This window comes from Pipra filicauda, unplaced genomic scaffold (assembly GCF_003945595.2).
Source record: "Pipra filicauda isolate LSUMZ 115617 unplaced genomic scaffold, ASM394559v2 scaffold73_size2923735_pilon, whole genome shotgun sequence".
In the NCBI taxonomy this organism is placed as follows: Eukaryota; Metazoa; Chordata; class Aves; order Passeriformes; family Pipridae; genus Pipra; species Pipra filicauda.
The window spans coordinates 720,401-734,646 of NW_024104909.1; the positions used below are offsets into that span (position 1 = coordinate 720,401).

A 14,246-nucleotide genomic window follows, 5' to 3' on the forward strand; every position below is an offset into this window, starting at 1 on the left:
ACAGGTTTCCAGAGCTCTGCTCGGGTGTTCTCTGGATACTTTCCTCTCCTTAGAAAGCGCTCTTTCGATCGCGCCTTGTTCACTGAGCCTCTGGCGCAAAGGCTCTGTATTGCCCCCGGGGTGGGCACTCGCTTCCCCCCTGAAGCGCTGTTGAGGTACCCCAAGGGAAACCCTCCGCCTGCGGGGAGACCCTCCGGCAGCCGCGGCGGCTCACCCAGCACACGGGAGGGGCCCCGCGGCTGCGGGGAGGGCTCGGAGCGGAGCGGGCAGCGGGTAACGGGCCCTCAGGGGAGGCGGGACTGCCGCCATCGCCGCCGCCATTTTGGGTGGCCCTCAGCGGCGCGGGCACCGCCGCCATTGGCCACCAGTGCCCGTCACGTGACGGCGCCTCAGCGGCCGCGGAGCCGCCGAGCGGGACCGGGAACGAGTGAGGGGCTGGGACGGGACCTCCGGGACGGAACGGTACCCCCGGAACGAGACCTCCGGGGCTGGGGCGGGACCCCCGGGACCGGACGCGGGCACAGCGGGGCTGGGACGGGACCCCCAGGGACGGGACCCTCGGGGCTGGGACGGGACCCCCGGGACGGGACCCCCGGGACGGGACGCGGGCACCGGCGGGGCTGGAACAGGCGGCTTTTACCAGAGTCCATGCCCAGCCGCCCCCCACGCCTGGGCAGCCCCCACAGCCCCTCCCGGTTCCCGCGGGCCCGTAGCGGTGCAGAGGGCCCGGTGCACCCCGGGGTCCCCAGCCGGTCCGTCTGACCCACCCCGTGTCTCCCCCACGGAGCAGGACCCCCAGAGTGGAGCTGGAGATGATCTCCCACATGGATCGTAAGGAGGAACTGTGGTTCTCCCACCTCTGCACCTTCCAAGTGAAGACCGAGATGGTTCTGAGCGACACCTGTGCAGGTGAGGGGATGGTACAGTCATAGAATCGTTAAAGTTGGGAAAAGCTGTCTAAGGTCATCGAGTCCCACCATTAACCCAGCACTGCCAAGTCATCTGTGAACCTGGCAGAGAAAAACTTCTCCAGGATCCCCAAACCACATCAGAACGTGCAGGACTGGTGGTACTGGGATGGAACACAGTCCTCCCAGCGCTGCTGCTGTTCCCGGCAGAGGCTGGGGCTGGATCCCAGAGAAGGCAGACAGGCAGTGCTGTGTCCATGGATGCTTTCACAGGCCCTGGCACTCTGTGGTTTCAGAAAGTCCTGGACTAGACACACCATGTGTCCCTGTCTCACAGCCCTGTCTGTAATTTCTTGCTATCTGAAGCTGTGTAAGGTTTAGCATCAGTGACAGCTCTCAGCCAGCAGTTCCACAGCATATTCAGCTGCTTTGTGAGTCTCTGCCTCCTTTGGTTTGCTTTGACACTGCCCTCTAGGAGCTCACTTGATGTCAGAGATCCCCACCCGTGGGCCACTTGTGGTTTTATAGTCCTCTGCAAGAGCCCTGTCAGCTGCACCTTTTCACAACAGAATGGGCAGCTGAGTCATCTGTACAGAATCTGTACAGCAGTATAGGTCCTTCATGTCATCCTCTGTATCTGCCTCAGCTCTGCTGGAACTTCTCTGAAAGGGGGGATCCATCCCCTCCTTGCACACACTCAGCATGTGGGGTTTGATTGTTTTTCCCAAACAATCATTAGCATTTGATGAGCTGTTTTGTCTGCCTGGGAGCTGCAGTTTTCATCTATCTTCTCTAACTCCATGGTGCTATTCCTGAATAACACCAAGAACATCCTGGGCCCATTCTGATAAAAGTGCAAGGTATAGATGCTGTTTACCTCTGCAGTTCTTTGTGTTTACCTGCAGTGAATGTCACCTGGCTGGTCATAAGGCTCTGACACAGTTTATAGTCAGCCTTTGTGTCTTACCCCTGAATAACAGAATCATCATCCACCTTCTTTTCCCTTCATTCCCACCTCCTGAGGGTCATCCATCCCATGGCAGCTTAGCTTCCTTACTGGTTTGGTGAAGGATGAATGTATTTGGGAACACCTTTGCACTCTAGATCTCTTTTGCTAAAATTGGTGACATCTCTGAAGAGCTCCAGGTGGCTTCTCCTGAGAAAGAGAGATCCAAGGGTACATTTAAGGTGATATTTAGGTTCTCTCTCAATGTTTACACTCACTCTGCTTACCTGGACCTTTCCTTGTAGCTTAGCCCTGGCAATCTTGGCCATATCAGAGGCCTGAGCACAACCCAAATTGGTCTGGGCTGACAAGGAGCCACACTCTTCCTTTTTCTCTTGCTTATTCATTTTTGCCAGTTCAGCCCTAATGCTTCCAGTATGAATTCCTCTGGTGAGGTCCTGTGTTCATGATTTTGATCAAACCCTTTACAGACAACAGCAACAGAACAACTTCCCAAGCTCCACTGTCTGCTCAGTAAGTCAGACCTACAGGTCAGGAGTTTCATGCTGGGCTGACAGAAATGTCCTTATCCTGCCCTCTTCTCTTCTCCTACAGGCCTGGATGGATTGGCTGCAGACAGATGGAAGTGGATAGCAAAATTCCAGTTTCTGTTCCTCTGAAGGAATGATTTTAAGGGAAACTATGTGAGGGAAAAGTAGCTGATCAATGTCACACCAAACTGCCACAAAAGGCATCTCAGGAGCTCAAAGTGAAATCATATTGTTATGATTTTCTTACAGTGACTAGAAAGAGGAAGATCAAATATGTACTTGTATCATCTGGGTTGTAATTCTGGACTCTCCTTCCTTTCTTGGTTCAGCAGTGACTCTCCTGTTTCAAGGCAAGCACTTCCTCATCCCAGCTCTGCCAGAGCACCAGCAGTGCCTGTGTTCTGTCCATCAGCCCCACATGACTGGTATGTTACCAGTTCATTCCACAGGGGTTTTCAGAGATCCAGGAGGAGCCATTGAATTTTTCCATGGGCAGATCTGGGGCACTGTGTGTTTGCAGCTTCAGTCCTCAGCCTGTGCCATGTTTTGGGTCTATGTGTAGTCAACAGCAGGTCTGTACACGATGATCTGGAATCTCTTCCCTTGACTGACCTGTCCTAACCCTGGATGTGATGCCTCTCCTCGGAGATGCATGCTGCCATTTCTACATCCCATGTACATCCCTCTGACATCCACTGGCCCTTCCCTGGCAGCAGATGGGGCTGTGCCACACATCCTGTCTTGCCAGTTTAGCACGTGAGCCCTCAGTGAGTCTGCAGAGAGCTCCACGGCCCCACTGACAGCAGAAGCCAGAGCACTGCTGGGATCTGTGCTTCCGGACCTGCTGGGATGCTCCTCAATCCATGTTAGAGGATTGAGGAGCATCCTCTATCCTAGAGGATAGGTGAGCAGCAGGCTGGAAGGAGGCAGTGCTCTGTGTAGATACCTGAGGAATTTGTGCAGCCCCTTGTCTGGAAAGGCTTTCAGCTGACCCTGAGTCTGTGCAGCATAGATTCATCCCACTTGTGTTTCTGCAAGACTTGGTGGGAATCAGAGGGCAGGGGTTTGTTCATTGCCTGTGTCCCAGGAGCTGGTTGTACTGTTCAGTTGGCATTACTTCCATGGACTTGCACTGCCTTCATCTTCTGTGTTTATATTGGATTTCCTCAGTGAATTATCTGGAGTTGCCCACAGAGGATCTTCAATTCACCAACCACCCCCCACACCAGGTTTGCTTTGCACCCATGGAGCACAAAATTGCCTTTCTTCTGCTCTAAGACTGGCATCAACCAGGCTCCAGGTGGTCTCCATGTCTCATGCCTTAGGGCCAGTGTCTCCTTTGGGCATCTTTTCTCTCTCTGCAACACCAGCAGCACAGATGCTGCATCTGTTCTGCTGAGCAGGGCAGTTTATTGTGGCCCTTCCATGACTCCCAGTTCAGCTTTTAATAATGTTTTCAGATATCCTGGAAGAGCAGCCATCTTTCCCATTCGAGCACTAAACTTTCACCTCTAATAAGCCAGTATTTTCAGTGGATTCAGGTTCTGGCAGAGCACCCAGGGCCATCTATTTCCAGGGTTTCTTCCTGTGAACACTCTTGAGAAATCCACTGTAGAGTTTGGAGGGAAATATCAAAACTTTTTATACTTAATCTGGTGAGTTCTTGGAATTTGGCCCCTTTCGATTTCCCCTGTCTAATGTTTTGTGTCCTGCCTGTGACTTCTCTCTGGATTCTCCTTTTTTTGCAGCTGAAGATGGGATTGTGAGCAAGAAAGAGGAGAATGCCCACCAAGGCATCCCTGGGCCAGCAGAGCCCAAGGCTTTACTCTCAGGACTCTCCAAGGAGAACAATTCCCAGAATCCAGCACAGGACCCAGTCGTCCCACACAGGTCAGAAGGAGTTCAGAGACCTCTGGGGAAGAGGCAAAGCCGAGCGATGCTGCGTGGGAAGAGTCTCAGGAGGCCGACAGACATTACCCAGCAGAGAAATCCATCTGTGGGGAGACTGATGGTATGTGGGGACTGCGGGAAGGGCTTCCGGGTGAGCTCCAACCTCATCCAGCACCGGAGGATCCACACCGGAGAGAAACCCTTCGGCTGTGCCGAGTGCGGGGGCAGTTTCCGGCAACGCTCTCATCTCATCCAGCACCAGAGAACCCACACGGGGGAGAGGCCCTACGAGTGCTCCGACTGCGGGAAGACCTTCAGCGTGAGCTCCAAGCTGCTCCGCCACCAGGTGACCCACACCGGGGAGAAGCCCTACAGGTGTTCCGAGTGCGGGAAGAGCTTCTCCGGGAACGCCCAGCTCGTGCAGCACCGGCGGGTGCACACGGGGGAGAGGCCCTACGAGTGCGGCAGCTGCGGGAGGAGCTTCAGCGTGAGCTCGGCACTGGCGCGGCACCGGCGCGTCCACACCGGGGAAAAGCCCTACGGCTGCTCCGAGTGCGGGAAGAGCTTCAGCCAGAGCTCCGAGCTCATGAAGCACCAGCGGGTCCACACCGGGGAGAAGCCGTACGGGTGCTCCGAGTGCGGGAAGAGCTTCACCGTGAGCTCCGCCCTCATCCAGCACCGGCGGTTCCACACGGGCGAGCGCCCGTACGGGTGCTCCGAGTGCGGGAAGAGCTTCACGGTGAGCTCGCACCTCATCCAGCACCGCCGCTTCCACACCGGGGAGCGCCCCTTCAGGTGCGTGGAGTGCGGGAAGAGCTTCCTGTGGAGGTCGGCGCTGCTGCGGCACCGGCGGGTGCACACCGGGGAGCGCCCGTACGCCTGTGCCGACTGCGGGGACAGCTTTCGGCAGAGCGCCCACCTCACCCAGCACCGCCGCACACACACCGGGGAGCGCCCCTTCGCCTGCGCCGACTGCGGCAGGGGCTTCGCCGTCAGCTCCGCGCTGCTGCGGCACCGCCGCACCCACGGGGCCGGGCAGCCCTAGGGCGGCGTGGGCAGCGGGGCCGATCGCTGCGAGCCTGGCGTCTCTGCTTCACTGACAGCCCTGCTCCTGGAGGGGGAAGGCAGCTTATTTTAGGAGAACAAGCCCCAAAGGAGAGAGAGAGAAGAAAGGGAGAGGCAGTGCGAGCAGCTGGAGGTTTGGGGAGAAGCATGGGCTCAGCACGGGAAGGCGCTGGTGGTCGGAGGGGAAGCTCTTGGGAGAGAGAGTAAGTGGTCTGAAAAGGCTGGAATGTGCCTGATGTATTTCAGAGGGAGGTAAATGACTCTCCTGTGCTCACGCGTTATGGACCATTAATAGTGAACCAAACGGACCATCTCAAACGCTCTTGATTTCTGTGTTCAGAGACACCGGGCTCAGCCCACGGGCTGGGGCTGTAGCACAGAGAAGCCCCAGGCCTGATGTCCTCAGCCGCCTTGCGAGGGCTGTCCGAGTGTGCCGCCGGCCCCGCAGGGGCCGTGGGGCGGAGCCGCGCTAGGTGTTGCTGCCGCAGCCAATAAAGCCGCGGGTACCGAAGCGCCGTCACCGCCATCTTTCCTTCTCCGCCGCCGCTCTTGCCCGCTGCGCATGCGCGGCAGCCGACCTCCCGCGGGGGCGGGGCTACGCGCCGCACCGTCCAGGTGAGGGGGCGGGGCCAGGGTCGCGGCGTGACTTCCCGGCCGCTCCCACCAATCGGCGGCGCCGGCGCGTGCCGTCCGTGTGTCCTGATTGGCCGCGCCGTGACCCCCCCTCATTAATAAATCCCGGCCGGCCGTGCGGGGTCTTTGTTTCACGCCGCGGGCGGAGGGTGGAGGCGGCTCCGGTGAGTCTCCGTGGCAACGGGGGGGCTCCGGGCCCTGCTCCGCGGGGCTGGTCCCGCACCCTGCGGCGGCGATGGGAGGACGCTGGGATGGCGGGCCCGGAGCTGTGGCGGCCGAGCTGTCCGCCGGGCCAGGCCCGCAGTTTTCAGCCCTCCCGGATCCCTGCCGTGTGTCCCCGCTCCGGGACACGGCGGCCTCAGAGCCCCGCGGTGACTCTGCGCGGCGGCTCGTTACGGGTGCCCGGGGCTTCGGGTCGGGAGCCGTGCGAGGAGGGCACTTGGCTCTCCTTGATCCCGCTGAGCTCAGAGAAGAGCTTGGAGGGCGAAGGCCTCCGAGGCCTCTCGCTGTCCCTGCCTTTCCGTTGTTGGGTGAAACAACTGCCCTATTCAAGGCTCAGCACTTACCCCCAGCAGTGCATTACAGCCCGAGTGCCAGTCGCTGGCCCCGCTCGGCGCGTCCCAGGCACAGCTGTCAGCGTGCTGGGACAGGCAGGGCGAGCACTGGCTCTCCCCAGAGCAAGAGCTCTTTGATATAGCCATGTGTGTCTTTCTTATCCCGGATCCGGCCCTGACTGACCTGTCCCTTGGCTGTTCTCACAGCCAAGGTGAGAAAATAGGTTTCTAATGTGCTACCTGTCACAAAGGCCACCACCAAAGGTGCTCTGAAGGTCTGTGAGCTCGCCAGGATCTTCCCTCGGTCAGGTTGCTGAGGTGCTGGGCTGCAGCTCTGGGGGACAGAAGTAGCATTTGTGTGGGCACTGCTAGAAGTGTCTTAGACTTGAATTATTGCCTAAATTTTGGCTGTGTCTTGATGAAGCCTTAAACCTACCTGGGATCAGGTAATGTAGCAATTTATTCTGTGAGGCTCCATTTCCAGCAGCAGCCGGTGCCAAATACCTCCCCAGAGGGAGGAGGAGACACACGTCTCTCCTGCTAGGATTGCCAGGTAACCTCTGAGATGATTCCAGCCCCTAGAGTGGAGTTCTGGGGTTTGTCTCCAGCACAGTGATGCTCAGGTAGGTCCAGCCACACTCTGAGCTCTGTGTATAGGGAAATACCTTGAAATTACGTGGAGGTCAAACAGCAAGGGTGAACTCTGTGCTGCCTGGGTGTTCCTGAGCTATTGAACTTCTCCCAGGGTGCCCAAGCAACTCTGAGGCTTCCAGTCCTGCTTCCTGCAGCAGTGGTGCCTGCTTCCTTCAAAAGGCACAGGATTATTGGGATTAAGTGTCTTCCTACCCTAGAAGAGCAGCTGTGCATCTGGGGTGTGAGGCTTGCTGGGGAGATGTGCACGGGGGCAAAGTAATTGCTGGCTGGATGAAGTGGGATGTTTTCTCAGAGGGTTCGAACACTGTCATTGGGAAGGAAATGTTTAGAATGCTGAGGTGTCCTGTACCAAACCTCCTCCCCACTCTCCAGCCCTGCTATCCCAGCTCATGGCTTTGATTTGAGTTGGATTTCTCCCAGGCAGGCTGCTGTCCGGGCACTGCAAAGATATGTGTTTACACTGAACATCAGCCAGGTCCTGGATGAGCTGAGCTCCTGCAGCAAATGGAATGACATTCCAGCCTCTGCAGAGGAGGTGGGCAGCTGCCTGAGCTGCCTCCTTGGCATGTGGGACACATCCTCCTTTCCAGAGGAGCAGAGCACCCTGAGAAACCAGGGCTGTGACCAGGGACTGGAGTTGCCAGTTTTTGAGTAAAAGCAACAATGTGTAGTGATAAGAGACACAATGATTCTGACTTTCCTTCCTCCCAGTTCTTGTGCAGTAGCCCAGCAGTGGAAAGGATGGGACTGGTTTGTGCTGACATGTCTCTTGAATTCATGGCTCATTGGGGAGGTGTCTGTACTAGAAACTGTATCAGAAAAATCTGAGCTTCCCTATTCCCTGCACGTGTTCTGCCCTTGCCTCGGGCTACAGGGACTGCTGTCATCACTGACTGCCCTATTGCCATGGAGAGGAACGTGTCACACTGAGCCTCTGCTGCACAGTTGCAGATACAAGTCCCAGAGTGCATCAAAGACCTTAAATGCCTGTTTGTGTGCTGAACCCTGCTCTTGTCAGCAGACAGTGCTCCTGGGGCAGCCATTCCCCGTTCTCATCAGCTGTGCTGCTACAGCACCAGTAACAGGGTTGGGTAAAGGCTTCTGAGGCCCCAGGAGCTCCCCCTGTGTGATGTGGGGAGCAGAGTTCCCGTGTGGGGGAGCGCTGCTGAACACGAGTGTGCCCGAGGCGCGGGAGGGGAGGCTCTGAGGAGTGAGCAGAGGTGTCTTGTACAACGATGATCTCAGGGCCATGTGCACGTGGCCACTGGGAGCCTTGAGCCACTGCTGCTGTTAACCATGGTTTTCTGAGCCTGATGTGGTGTGTTCCTTTAGGCTGGATTTGATGTCAGCCTTCAGGCCTCTCCCAAGGGATGAGTGGTGCTGAAGTGCTCTGTAGCTCTGCTCTCACCTGCTGCTTTGTACCGGGGGCTGTTGCAGGTGTGTGGGGACAGCACACCCTACCTCCAGGCCTCTGGCTTTCTGGGGCTGTAAGATGAGCTGGAACTCGTTTGTCCAGTTTCATTTTGGAATCTGCATCTCTTGAGAAGGTCTGGCCTGCCGAGCAGGAGAGATGATCTGCACTGGCAGAGGTGAGTGGGCTGTGCCCCCGTGCCCATGAAGGCTCCTGGTTGAGCTCAGGTGGGTGATTTGCCTCTGCTTTGGTTTCCCTTCCCCACAGTGGGCATCTCCCAATGTTTGAAGGTGGAGCTGTGTGAGGAGTGAAGATGAGTCCAGTGTGCTGAGCTGATGTGAGCACGTGTGCTCTCTAGGGAGTGATCACATGGACAGTACAGCACCTGAAGGTGGTTTCCTCACCTATCTTGAGCCCATGTGCTGGTGTTCCCACCTGCCCTGCCCTTCCCCATCCTGGGGTGGGAAGACTTCACCCTGCCAAGTCCTGCAGGATGCAGCCCCTTGAAGTGGGGGAGCACGAGGATGGCTCTCTTAGAGCAAGGCTTTCCAAAGAGCCAGCAGCAGCTTAGCCCCTTGCTCCTCTGCCAAGGCTGCCTCTAAGGTGGTGGTGCTGCTCTGCACAAAGCTGATTACAGGCCCACTTTGTAAATGAGGTGCCTGGATTTCTGTGCTCAGCCAGTGTAAGCGATACCTGCCTGGTACAGGCTCTCCAGGCTGGTTTTGTGTGGAGCCTGGGGGTTTCCTCCTTGTTTACCCCAACTGCATGTGGGGGGGGAGTAGTCACGAGGTGTGATGTGCTGATCCAATGAGTGAGCCATTGTTCCTGCTTCTGGGTAAGTCTTGTGCATCCTGGTACGTCCAAGGAGATTCTGTTTCCTTTTGCAAAAGAGGAGGGGAAACCCCAGCTGCTTGTGGGGGTTGAAGTAAACCCTGGCAGGCAGGAGAGGAGGCTGTGAGTGGGAACAGGAGCAGTGAAATCTGCCCTTGCTTTGGAAGTTCCTATATTCTGTCGCAGGGAATGTTCTTGTTTCCCCTGTGAGCTGCCTGACTTCAGAGCTCAGCTGGCCTAATTCCCCACTGCTTTCTTCCAGGGAAGCTCTGTGCTGCTGTGGAAATGGAGCGTGTTCTTCTTCCTGAGTGAAGGGGAGGTGCTTCCCTTTCCTGTGACTCTGCTCTGAGCAGCACATTGGGTGAAATATTTGGTGGCACCAGGGGAGAGCTGCTTGCTCACGATTTCAGTGCAGGTTCCCAGCTCGGAGCTCTCACCTTCAGCCAGGAACCACCCTGAAGTGGGAAACCAAATGCAGGCTGCTTGCTGTGTTGTAGGTCTCTGAGGTTGATATTTAGTGAGCTGGGTGTCAGTGTTGAGGTTCTCCTGGGGGGCCTGAACTGAACAAACAAATGTGCTTCCTTGGAAGCGCCCGGTGTTCGGTGGAAACGGCCGGTGGCTGTTCCTCACCCCCTGCCTGGGGGGCAGCCCAGAGGCTCCTTGCTAGACAACATTTCACACCCATCCCTTTGCTAAGGCAGCTTCCCCCAAAAACCCCTTCCTGATTTTGCCTTTCAGACCGATCCCCAGCACTGACCAGCAATGCCATCGGCCATGGAGGGCCCGGAGGCGGGAGAGGACGCGGATGTCTCGCGCTACGAGGAAACAGAAGACAACAATGTCAGGTGAGTCCTGTCCTACACTATTGCACAGACACAGCCCTGGGCAAGGCAGGAGACCTGCCAGGTCAAGGAGTGATCCTTCTCCTCATCTGAAAGAAGTGAGAGACACCAGTAGATGACTAATCAACTACATGTGCAGTAAAATCTGTTTAATCAAACTGCTGGAGGGGATGGGAAGGAGCAATCTGGCAGGGCTGACAACACAGTTATTTTTTTAGCTGCCACTGTCAAACTGACATTCCACAAACACTTTGACCATTTGGTGGTTGTGTTTCTGCCTTCCTGGCCAAGGAAGCCGGTTTTCCATGGCTCGCTGGGCAGGCTCATGTGATAGCAGCTTCTTGTTTTGAAAGGTGACTCTAGAAGTGAACTCCACTCTGGACAGCTGCCTTTCTTGCTTTGCAGAATACCCACAGGTCCAGGCAAGAACATTTTTTAGGAGGTTAGTTCCAAAACCAAATTCACAAAATGCTCTAAAACCCAAGGATTCAGACCTGGAAAATGGGAAGAATATAGGGTGCTTCCCAGAAGACCTAGATAGGCTGGTCGACTTCTTTGACTTGACAGGCTCAGCTTCATAAGAAGTTAATGTTTCCTGGCTCTCCTGGCACACTCAGCGGGTGTGGGGTGTCCAAAGTCTCTCTTCCAGCTAACAGGAACGTGCTACCTGTAGCAAACTAGTGATAAAAACCACAAGGTGCACTTTGGCATCATTTGAGTGAGTGTAGTGTTGATACTGTACCACCCTCCAGGTAAGTGCAGTGGCTGTAACTACAAATCATAGATTTTAATGAGGTTTTTTTAGAAATTCACCATGTGGAAACCTGCAAAACCAGTGTAATTCAGGAGAAATAAACTTTTTAAGGGTATTCTTGCCCTGCTTCCTCCTGCTGGTGCCAGTTCAACCTGGGGAGTGGCCTGAGGGTCCCACCTTGTACCTTCTCCAGTCTGGGCCTGGGATGTTAGGGATTGAAGGGGATCCCTGCAAACAGAGCAGGGACAAACTCGTAGCTGTGTGTGGATGTGGGGTAAAAGGAGTTCTCCCTGTCCCCTGCAGCCCCACGGACCTGTCGGAGCTGCTGAAGGAGGGCACTAAGGAATCCCACGACCGTGCCGAGAACACCCAGTTTGTCAAGGACTTCCTGAAAGGACGGATCAGGAAGGAGCTCTTCAAGGTGGGTGTTGCTCTGCTCCTGATCTCTTTGATGTGATGCAGACTTGGAGGCAGAGCCCCACAGCCCTGGAGGGTGTTACAGGGGTAGATAGAGCAGAGCCTCTGCTCCTTCAAGCAATACCTGCCTAGTATGAGCTCTCCAGGTGGGTTTTGTGTTGAGCCTGGGGCGTTTCCTCCTTGTTTACCCCAATTCCAAGCAGGGGGGAGCAGTCCTGAGGTGTAATGTGCTGATCCAGGGACTGGCTTCTCAGGTGAGCTGTGCTTTGTCCATAGCTGGCCACAGTGGCCCTGCACTTCACCTACTCTGCCCTGGAGGAGGAGATGGATCGCAACAAGGACAACCCGGTCTTTGCTCCTCTCTATTTCCCCGTGGAGCTTCACCGGAGGGAAGCACTGGCTAAAGACCTTAAATATTTCTATGGAGAAGACTGGAAAGAGAAGATCCAGTGTTCAGAGGCAACTCAGCAATATGTGGACAGAATCCATCACGTGGGACAGCACGAGCCAGAGCTGCTGGTGGCTCACGCTTACACCCGCTACATGGGGGACCTCTCAGGTGGCCAGGTGCTGAAGAAGGTGGCCCAGAGGGCCCTAAAGTTGCCCAGTACTGGGGAAGGGATCCAGTTCTACGTGTTTGAGAACGTTTCCAATGCACAGCAGTTCAAGCAGCTTTACAGAGCAAGGATGAATGCTCTGGACTTGGATAAGAACACCAAGGAAAGGATCGTGGAAGAGGCCAACAGAGCCTTCAGATTTAACATGCAGGTACTAAACAAATCCCTTGTGTGCAGGTGCTGCTGCTTTTGGGTCTGATCCAGGTTAATTCAGTCAGACTGCTCACCCAGGCAGTGGTTTGGGGCTGAGACCACCATAGCCCCTCTGTCTTGTGGGGTTGGGATTCTACTCTAAATAGCTTCTCCATTAGCTTCTGGAGCTGGTGTTGGGCAGGAATTCCTCCTGTGCTCCAACACCACAGCTGGGCCTTTGACTGGGGCAAATTAATATGACTGCAAGATTCCTGTGGGCTGTGTGGCTCTGAAGCAGTAAGGGGAACAAAGCTGTTGCTCTGAGACAGCCTCAAACAGTTTGAGTGTGTTACACCACCCTGGTGACAGTCATCTCCTGTCTCAGGTCTGACGTTGCCCTATGGCCAAAAATGTCTGGAGCCTCTTGTTCCTCCCATAGCATTTGCCTTTCATCAAACCTGACTGAGCTGCCACTTGCCCCAGGGAGATGAACACAGATTTAGCTACTGGATGGGAGCTTTAATCTGTGCTTGTAGCTGGTTGGTGTGGTTTAAACTGGTCAGGAATGTGTTGGGATGTGGTTGACTCCTTCATCAGGATTCTTATGGAATCCTCTGGCAACAGAGCTGGAGGGGCTGGCTGGCCACTGCAGGAGCAGGGATCCTCTGACAGTGTGCAGTTGGCTCACACTCCCACCTGCAGCAGGATGGGAGGGGAGCAGCAGGGTGGTCCTGCCTTCTCCTGGCTCTGACTGGATGCTTTTGGGATGGGCTGTTCCTTCCTGGAGCTGTAACGTGTGCCAGGTGCCACCACAGGTTTGCAGCGAGGTGCTCCCAAAGGAGTCCCGGGGGGAGGGAGGCAGGAGTGGTGCTTGCCTGTTCTCCAGATGATTCCAGGACTCTGGATGAGCTGTGCCTGCCTCACGTGCTCGCTGTGGCCCCTTGCAGGTGTTTGATGAGCTGGACAAGATCGGCAGGTCGCTGCCAGAAGAAGCCCAAGACGGAGGGTTTCCAGTGCACGACGGAAAAGGAGACATCCGCAAATGCCCCTACTACGCAGACAAACTGGGTAGGTGGGGGCAGGGAGAGCTGCCACACGTGTGTGGCACGAGCCTGGCAGCACTAACAGTGCTTTCTGTGTCCTGGCAGGCGCGGCAGGGCCCGGCTGCCCCTTCCACGCCGCGGTGGGTCTGGCCAGGCAGCCCCTCGTGCAGCTGGTGCTGGCAGCCTGCGTGGCAGTGGCAGCAGGAGCTGCAGCCTGGTACATCCTGTGACTGGCACGGCGTGGGGGCAAGGAGAGAGACGTGCCCTGTCCGTTTTCAGACCCTTCCCTTGCTGGTGGTGAGTTGGCTGCAGAGTTGGAGTGAGGAAGTAAACGGGAATCCTGCGGGACTGTCCAAGCCTCCTTGCACACCGCTGTAACGTGATGTCTTTAGCTGACTAGTGCCCAGGACTGGTCGGTGTGAGGGGGTGAGGATTCCACTGCAGCACTGCCCTGCCCTGCCCAGGCTGGGGCAGCTTTTAAGGCTAAAGATGTCCTGTCCTGTCCTGGCAAAGGCTTCACGTGCTTGGCTTTTCATCTCCATCCCCAGAGCAGTGTCCGGAGGCGGTTTCCTGCCCTGGGCTGCATCCCCAGAATGTGTCATCAGCCTCTTCAGCAAAGAGCACTTGCTTTCCCACCCTGAGAAGCTGAGGCTGTGCTGTGGGGCTGTTACCTCAAAGGAGAGTCCTGTTGGGTGTGCTGTCCCAAGGACCTGGTCTTACTCCTGTTGGAGGGAGCACCCTGGGGATGGGGACAGGACTGTGAGGGGGTATGGAGGTGACAGATGTGTATTGTGCAACTTTGGGGTTGAGGGTTGGTTGTTGGTTATTTTTCCTGAAGCCTTGACTGAAATAAAAAGTTACAATGCTATAGCTGGGGAAAGCCAGAATCAAGTCACTGGGAGAACAGGAGAGGCTGGGGAGGGGATTAAGGGGGAGATGGGAGCACTGTTGTACTTGTCTCTGACTCAGGCAGCCCCTGAGAAACTCCTGCTCTTGCA

General features: G+C 56.0%; 2 protein-coding genes across 3 annotated transcripts; both read left to right on the top strand.

Annotated features, from left to right (window-relative positions):
- The first annotated feature begins 386 nt into the window (after positions 1–386).
- LOC114003686 (zinc finger protein 501-like) lies at positions 387–5,871 on the top strand. Its single transcript, XM_027750926.2, has 3 exons — positions 387–462; positions 791–909; positions 4,154–5,871. Exons 2-3 carry the CDS (start codon positions 813–815, stop codon positions 5,338–5,340), a joined length of 1,284 nt encoding a protein of 427 aa, XP_027606727.1. The 5' UTR covers positions 387–462; positions 791–812; the 3' UTR covers positions 5,341–5,871.
- Positions 5,070–14,118, top strand: HMOX2 (heme oxygenase 2). Of its 2 annotated transcripts, none has more exons than XM_039389556.1 (6): positions 5,070–5,090; positions 10,182–10,288; positions 11,343–11,460; positions 11,733–12,224; positions 13,153–13,273; positions 13,354–14,118. In XM_039389556.1, the coding sequence occupies exons 2-6, from the start codon at positions 10,206–10,208 to the stop codon at positions 13,476–13,478; spliced, it is 939 nt and encodes a 312-aa protein (XP_039245490.1). In that variant the 5' UTR covers positions 5,070–5,090; positions 10,182–10,205; the 3' UTR covers positions 13,479–14,118. The 2 variants fall into 2 exon arrangements, with proteins under 2 accessions (XP_039245490.1, XP_027606728.2); XM_027750927.2 differs by lacking the exon at positions 5,070–5,090 and adding an exon at positions 6,067–6,157.
- The last annotated feature ends 128 nt before the right edge of the window (positions 14,119–14,246 follow it).

Coding starts and splice junctions, on each gene's coding strand:
- LOC114003686 (XM_027750926.2), top strand. CDS start 813: ATGATCTCCCACATGGATCGTAAGGAGGAACTGTGGTTCTCCCACCTC. Junction 910..4,153: donor TCTGAGCGACACCTGTGCAG/GTGAGGGGATGG, acceptor CTTTTTTTGCAG/CTGAAGATGGGATTGTGAGC.
- HMOX2 (XM_039389556.1), top strand. CDS start 10,206: ATGCCATCGGCCATGGAGGGCCCGGAGGCGGGAGAGGACGCGGATGTC. Junction 11,461..11,732: donor TCAGGAAGGAGCTCTTCAAG/GTGGGTGTTGCT, acceptor CTTTGTCCATAG/CTGGCCACAGTGGCCCTGCA. Junction 12,225..13,152: donor CCTTCAGATTTAACATGCAG/GTACTAAACAAA, acceptor GGCCCCTTGCAG/GTGTTTGATGAGCTGGACAA.